This window comes from Micrasema longulum, unplaced genomic scaffold, assembly GCF_059751315.1.
Source record: "Micrasema longulum isolate JH-2025_06_02 unplaced genomic scaffold, ASM5975131v1 h1tg000597l, whole genome shotgun sequence".
NCBI lineage: Eukaryota > Metazoa > Arthropoda > Insecta > Trichoptera > Brachycentridae > Micrasema > Micrasema longulum.
In genome coordinates, this window is record NW_028277793.1 from 2,226,660 (window position 1) to 2,234,901 (window position 8,242).

The 8,242-nt window shown below is 33.0% G+C and overlaps 1 protein-coding gene across 1 annotated transcript in view; it reads right to left on the reverse strand.

Annotated features, from left to right (window-relative positions):
* LOC148280310 (uncharacterized) overlaps nucleotides 1-7,258 on the reverse strand; it is a 51,354-nt gene extending 44,096 nt beyond the window's left edge. Inside the window, exon 1 of the mRNA XM_088228616.1 lies at nucleotides 7,072-7,258. Coding sequence (XP_088084742.1) covers nucleotides 7,072-7,258 — 187 coding nt within the window. The remainder of the gene's footprint in view (nucleotides 1-7,071) is intronic.
* Between the last annotated feature and the right edge of the window lie 984 nt (nucleotides 7,259-8,242).

Sequence of the window (8,242 nt, forward strand, 5' to 3'; positions counted from 1 at the left end):
ATTTTTTCAAATGAGCCCCATGCTTCGAGCAGACACATTGAGATTTTTCGCCAATTGAACTGCGCTTTATCGTAAATTACGTTGAATTCTAGCCTTTACTTTTCAAACTATTTCTGCCAAAGTTGCTGTTTTTGGATGTTTACCTCTATGTCGTTTTTTTTATGCTATCAGTATCATTGTTACGTGAAATGGTCCGATACACAAACATTTTATTCACATGTAAATGTCGCAGCTCATTAATAATGGCTGGTTGTGATTTTCCAGCCAAATACAGAGCAATAACATTGCTGAATTCCATTTCGATAACTTTTTTTAATTGTTTCCTAAAACAATATGCTTCGGTAGAATTTCTGAAATTCGGTAGAAGGACAATATGAATTATTAACAATATAACAGACTGACACGTATCAAAACGTGAACGCACTTCATTAGCTGTTTGGTTGCTGGCAGCGTGAGGTTGGTTACACTTGGAGCGCCTACAAGAAAAAAAATCTGACATAGGTTCTTTTCGATCCAAGCTACAAAATTATCGCAGATGGTCTGAAATAAAAAGTAAAGTTTAATGTCCACCACAAAATTTAAAAAAAAAAAGCTATTTTTTTTACTTCATAATTCATACACATAAAACTTATAACGTTCTACGCTTAAGTTTATCGTATTTACCATCACTATAATGTGCAAATGGTTATAAGTTTAAGGGTTCGAAATCTTACCAATATTTATATCGTAATCGTGCTTTTCTTACACTTTATTAAAGGGGTAATTGATTTTTCCGGCCGCATAAAAATTATATTGGTTCGTTCACCAGCATTACGTTTATTATATTTTTGGTATTATGAGTGGTTCAAGGCTGATTTACGCAAAAGCAACTCTCTGAAGCCCTGATTGATATACAAATAGTGAATTATTTGAAGCAAAAGTTTCTTACGGATCATCGGGAGCTATAAGGCTCACCGTATTGTGTAGAAATGCGATCAAGAGAGAAACACTTGAAATCAAATCACGGAGAAACATGATATTATCCATCTAGAAACATCAATAATAACAATCCCAGAACGAAGAATTCTCCAATCAAGTTGATAAATAATCAGTGAATAGGAACGGGGGTAAAGTGTATGGAAAAGTTTCCGGGGGTAAAGTGATCCACTTTGAAACTTGGAAGTCTGTGTAGTGAGTCAACAAATTTGTTTGTCGTGCTTTCTAGGAACCAAAACAGCTACAGAAACGAGCGAAATTGTATATAAAACTTGTAGTTTAATTTTCCAACCGATATTCAACACATATAATCCATTTGGGTTGCTCAAACTTATTAACAAGACCAGAAGAGATTACAAAGTAAAAAGTTGTAGAAAGAAGAGGACAAAAATTCAATTGGAATCTCGAAATGCCCGAACAGAAATTGATTCAAATGAGGAAGTTTAGTAGTTTTAATTTTTTTAACTTGATAATATACTAATAATAAAATAATAAGCGTGTGACGTCGCAAGTTCTCTTCTGTGAGTTCTGCTTATTGGTGATTTGACCTCCGGTTAACCGGAAATCTATCACAACACTCTATCATTGGTTGTTCAGAAAAAATGAATTAAACTTGTCGTTCAATGTTGTTCGTTTTTATAAAAATAATTTTCATTTATTTTTTCATACATTTTCAAGAAACTTCTCCGTGAAATTTAATGCTCTATTTAAAACCTTTTTATATCCAATTTCCCGTAGCACTGAACCTATTCATTATTTCAATCTGAATACAGGCGGATAAAAACTGGTTTTGAAATAGAACCAGAATTCTTGACGAGTGTGTTTGTTCTCGTGTAAAACTCTCAAAAATGGTGATCGAAGGGAGAAAAGTCAGACTCATAGTGTAGTGGTTGGTGCGTTTGTCTATCATGTTTGAGGTTCTGGGTTCGATTTCTAAGACGGTTCAAATGCATAACTTGTTTTTTGGTTTTACGCTGCAATATTTCCCTCTTCGTAGGCTGGAACCTGAAGTGTACGACTGATCAACTCACCTTCATGCAACGTAGTTGATCGAAATATGCTGTTTTTAGTTTTCTAACGCATTTCCCTTTGCACCATCGGATGAAAAAAGGGGTGTGAGGAAGATAAAATGTGTAATAGTAAACATTGTATATTAGTACACGTTATTAATCCGTGGTATAAAACGTAGAAGAGAGATTATATTGTTGTTATGTATGATCGATTTTAAGATGACATTTAATTTCGGTTTCTGTGCCAACAAAATCAGCATTTATTTTTATTCAGTACAACTAAATTCGTAAAACAAACAAACCATCACGCCGTTTCCTTGTAGGGGTAGGCAGAGAAGATAGAACGCCATATCACTCTATATTGGCATACAGACCTCGCTTCCTCTACATTCATACATCTTCTTATGCACGCACGCACGCCGATTATTCCTACTTTTGACATGTCCATCTTCAAGTATTTGATAGACTTGATCGTGCCATGTCTTTCTCGGTCTTCCTCGTTTTCTGCATTCATTAACATTTGCATCGTAGATCCTTTAAGCCGTTATTTTGCTGACCATTCGCTCTACATGTCCAAACCAACGCAGCCCCCCTTTCTTGATTCTGTCGATGATGCATGTCTCAGCCTTAAACACTTGTGCACCTATCATACATCGTTTTAGGACACATTTGCCTGAAGAATCGCATTTCGACAGCATTTAACCTGCTTTCATCATCATTTTTTCAATTCCATACTTCGCTCCCATACATTAGAGTTGGCACTAGAATCCCATTGTGAACTGCTAGTTTAACCTCCTGCGATAAAAATTTGTTTGCCAAAGTAGATTTCAGTGCACCGTTTACCCTGTTCCCGGCACTCACTCTTCTTTCAATATTTTTCTCGATCTTTCTATCCCTAGTAAACATATTTCCCATGTTCACAAATTCTTCTTCCTTATTCAGAATATTTCCGTTCACACTGATCTCACATTTAGTTATATTTTCATTCCTTTCAAAAACCATCACTTTCGATTTATCAACATTCATAAGCAAATCGCTTTTCTTGCATACATCGTAGACTTTTGTTACCAAGAATTGCAGGTCATCTTTGCTGCCAGCAAGAAGCACGGCATCATCCGCATACAGAAGTGTTGTATAACAAATAAATAATAATAGGCAAGTGCCGTGGTGCCATTAGTTCGATGGCTAACTGTGAAACTGGAATGAGTTCGATTCCCGCCAGTTACAAGAATTTTTTTTTTGTTCTCAATTGGTCTGGGTGTTATAATGCATTTTCAATAATCCCCTTTACATCCCCTCTTTCCCATCTGTTGACAAGACAGTCTAAAATAAAGGCTTAGCGAAATATTCATTAAAAAAAATGAAAGAAAGTTGAAAAAAGGTACAATACATGAATTATAAGTATAGTTCATAATTATAGATAACTTACAAATCGCTGTTTTCATAAAAGAAATACTTTGAAAGACATGTGCGATATGTTTGAACATTGCCTTAAAAGTGGCTATTTTTCATTTCAAGGTGAAATTTATGAACAAATAGAAGGAGTGGCCATGGGTTCTCCACTTTCGCCAGTGATAGCAAATTTTTTCATGGAAAAATTTGAAGATACAGCATTAGATACAACAACTCTTATACCGAAAGTGTAGCTGAGATACGTAGACGATATCTTTGCAGTCTGGCCACATGGGATGAATGAATTAAATACCTTTCTAGATCATTTAAATGCATTACATCCTCTGATAAAGTTTACAATGGAATTACAAACGAACGACTCTCTTCCATTCTTGGATGTAGAAGTAAAAAGAAAACCAAACGGCAGTCTTGGGCATACGGTATATAGAAAACCAACACATACGAATCGATACTTACACGCTGATTCACATCATCATCCAGCCCAAAAACGAGGATTAATAAATACACTTCTAACAAGAGCGACTCGAATATGCGAAGATTCTGAAAAGGGCGAAGAGTTCAACAAAATTTCACATGCATTGGAGCATAATGGATATAAGAAGAAACTAATTGACAACATTATTAAATCGCAAGGGACAAAGAAGAACAAGGAAGAAGATATTACCAGAGGGACTGCATACCTACCATATGTACAGAATGTAACTGACAGGATAGCCAAAGTGCTGAAGAAACAAAATATTGCAACAACGTTTGGGACTGTGGGAAAAATAAAAGACCATTTAGTAAACCCAAAAGATAAAAATCCTCTGGAAACTGAAGCCGTGTACAAACTAAGTTGCCAATGATGTGATAAAGTGTATATTGGATAAACAGGGCGCACAGCAAATAAGAGAATTGACGAACACAAAAGAGCGTGTAAACTTGGATATCCAGACAAATCCGCAATAGCGGAACACTTTATAGACACAGGACATTTTTTCGCCTTTGAACCAAAAATTCTACATAAACCTAGTAATTATAGTGCACGAATAATAAAAGAGGCAATTGAAATACACAGACATCCAAATAATATAAACAAAGACGACGGGCTTAAATTAAATTCAACATGGTTCCCAGCACTACATATAACAAAAACAAATAGAAATGTGCCTACTGCCGGCTGCGACACAGTACAAATTACTAGCACATAAACATAATTATTCTTTCCTACAAAACTAGAAATGTGCCTACTGCTGACTGTGACACGGTACAAATTACTAGTACTTAAACACATACATTTCTCTATAAAACACACAGTTTTCCCTGAAGATGGCTCCTGCAATGGTAGCCGAAACGTCGGATCAAATCCAACATACACGGTATCACCCAAAAAAGATACATAATATTAAGAAATACTTTAATGAAAAACGTGGCTTTAAGCTGTATTGAATTAAAAAAATTAAGTAATGAAGGGAAAAATAAAAATATTCAAATTCTTCAAAATAGGGCGATGAGAATTATACTCAAAAGTTCTTATGTAAAAAAAATGCACGCAGAAATTAGTTTGCTCACAGTAAAGCAACAAATAGTAATTAGCAACAGTATTAATTTTTATACGCAAAATAATTAATGGGATCTATATTTTTTTAATAAAGTCAAATTTAACCAACAACGTCATACGCATAAAACCAGGGATGAAAAAAAGCTTACCAATGAATAGAAGATCGGAGTCTCAAAACTCATTGTACAATGGATTAAAGCTTTACCATGAGTTGTCTGAAGAAATAAAATATATAAAATGCATTGACGGTTTAAAATTAATTTAAAAAAATGTTCTTGTGAAATTCTGATGAAAAATTGTATTGTTATTTAAAGTTTATATTAGTTCTTAAGATATCATAAACTAACTTAATAAATCAAAAATAAATAAACCTGATATTGAACACCTGGAGGCGATTGATAATGTTTACATGCTCCACTTGATGTGGAAAACGTAGAAAATAATATATGGTAAAATTGGTTTTGCTCCATACAGTTATTTTACCAGTACAATATTATTATTGAAATTATTATTTATTTTCATAGTTGTTAAGGTTTGTACCGTAGCGCTTTTAAAACAAAACTGGATTTTTACGAACTTAAAAAGTGAAAAAACAAAGTGTTAATATGTCACTATTTTTCTTTCTACAAAAGTTTAAAAGTTGAGAAGTTTCTTAAATTTCAATAAACTTTAATACTTAAAAAAGTCGACAATAATACTGTTTGCTTCTATTTGAAAGACTTTGCGTAAAATGATTGAATGTATTAGTTCTTAAGATTTCCGATATCTTTAAGGTATATGGTATCAATATTTAAATGGATTTTGAAGATTTCCCAGCAGGAAATTATGTCTCCCGGGAAAATAGATTTTAGGGTTTAGCTCATAATCTTGTGAGGAATGAATGGAATGCTTTTAAAAAAATACATTGTTCTTCGTGTGTTATTTCTTTTGCAAAACTCATCATAATGTACTTATTAATAATTTTTATTTATATTTTTTTAAGGGAATAATGGTGTATAGGACGCCGCATTGGTAAAATAATCACTGTCTACCATCAATGATGTGTTTCAAGTATGCATTCATAGTTTATGTGTTTATACATTCGCAAATAAATTATTATTCTTTTGGAAACAATTCCCAACTCCAGATGACGCAAGATGGTGTCAGTCTAGGGACTGTAAAATAATATTGCATTGAAAACCCACGTATTGAACCAAAATTTAACTTTAAATGGGCCAGGAAATGAAATCGGGACCTCAAGCATAGGCACTCCACAAAGAAGACTAATCTGTACTTGGTTTCCTTTTTGATGATTTTCACTTGACAGTAGTAGCAGTAGTTACCCATTTATTTTATTTACATTTATAAATTGATTGCAATAAAATAATATACATACTTAATAACAGGAAATTTATATAAAACCAATTAATGTAAAATTAAAACGGAGTGTTCTCTGTTTATGATAGTCTCCATCTAACATAGCACAGCCTGTTCTAAGATGGAGATTTTTTATTTTTAGAGCATAAGTAGTCTTATACTAATAAAATAATAGTATAAAAAAGGAAAACTAAAACTACTTAATTATAAATGTCTAGTCAATCAAATGTAAGTAATTAAACATCTTTATTGTACAAATATAAAGTATAAATATGTGCAAAGAATGCAAATATAAATATGTGCTAAGAATACATTAGGTAAGGGTTATATTTCTCACACAGAAATGTATTTTTAATTCTGCTCGAACTGAAAAATATAAAACACCAGGCACAGAATATTAACAATCACCGTTAATATTTGTCGAAAAAAATTATATTGCACTTTTAAAAAATGATTTTGTAAACACTAAATGTTTATACTGAGTGAAATATATATTTTTTTCTTAGTGCAGGTCTTGTAACTTGTTTTTCAAAAAAAATGAGCCTCCCGCAAGTTCAGTTCCCAGCTGTCAATCCATCGTCTGTGTCCGTGGTCTGTCCGAGGGTCATCTACCTTCGAGCTGGCCGTGCAATGCAATGTGAGAGAGCCTGGATGGCTCCATACTTCTCACATGTGCATACCAATGTCTTCTCCGTTGCCTCCCCGAACTAACGACGTCTTAGATCTCGCATATTTCCCTCATCTTTGAGATTCTTACTCTGTCTCAGAGACTCTCACCAGATATGCTCCTGGAAGTCTTTATTCCTGACACTCTTCTGGGATTATTGCAGCCTTGTTTATTCACACACGGTACATCCGTCTTCTCACATAAATCTACACCCAGATACTTGAACTTTTCCACCTGTTCCACTGAGACACCATCTACAGATGCGCAACATCCCACCAGGATCCAAAAGAACACCATTCTCATGGTCTTTGCAATTTAAATAGTATATATTATCAATGAACATAACTTAGCGAAATAAAACAACAGGTACATAAAAAATATAAGGCACCATTTATTTCCCTTTTTTTTTTAAAAAAATAATCTAGCTATATATTTTAACAGGTACGTTTAAAAATTGTTGCTCTTGTTATAAGAAAGAATACTAAAAATATTAAATATGTCTTTTTCTCAAAAGGCAAACTTCACATTTCTTGTTTGATTAAATCATTTAATGAATGTCCTATAAATCATGGCTTAACCTAATTAAATACAAAAAATAGAGACTTTAATCCATAAAGATGAATTCTCTTGTGGACTCTTAGAATAATTTCAATCTCAAGATGGCCGTTTTATTACTCTAGGATATCCTCTTAAGCATTTTATCGCTCCAACTTGTCTCAGAACAGTCAATAATGAAAAAGTTCTCAATTTAAGACTAAAAAAAGAACACGTGGGTCCCCGTAGTTGAGATAAACTTTAAAATGTCGAATGTACCCTTTTCGTATCAACAAAATAGATTTTATTAATAATACTTATTAGAACATTATCAAAGCGTAGTTTAAATAGCAAGAAACTGGAAAAAACTGTCGGGTTTAAAAAATTCTATTAAATTTTGTATCAGGCAGTATTAACAATAATCACGCTAAGTATTTACTTTCAAACTACGCCAATTACTCACTATTTTCACGCCTTCACGTGTTAATAAACAAACAAAAAAATTATGTAGATTTAAGTTATTTATTCTTATTGTAATCGAAATTCACATTTTTTTAAATTGGCAGTTTAAAATTGGTACTCTATATAATTATTACGTAATACTTTTCAAACATATTAATAAAACAACTTCAACTTTCATCCTGTTTAATTGTAAAATTGTAAAAATATTGATATAACGTGAAATTTATAAATAATACAAAGAATAAAACCTATGTTTCAAACATAAGCCCCGTAACTGCCGCGCTG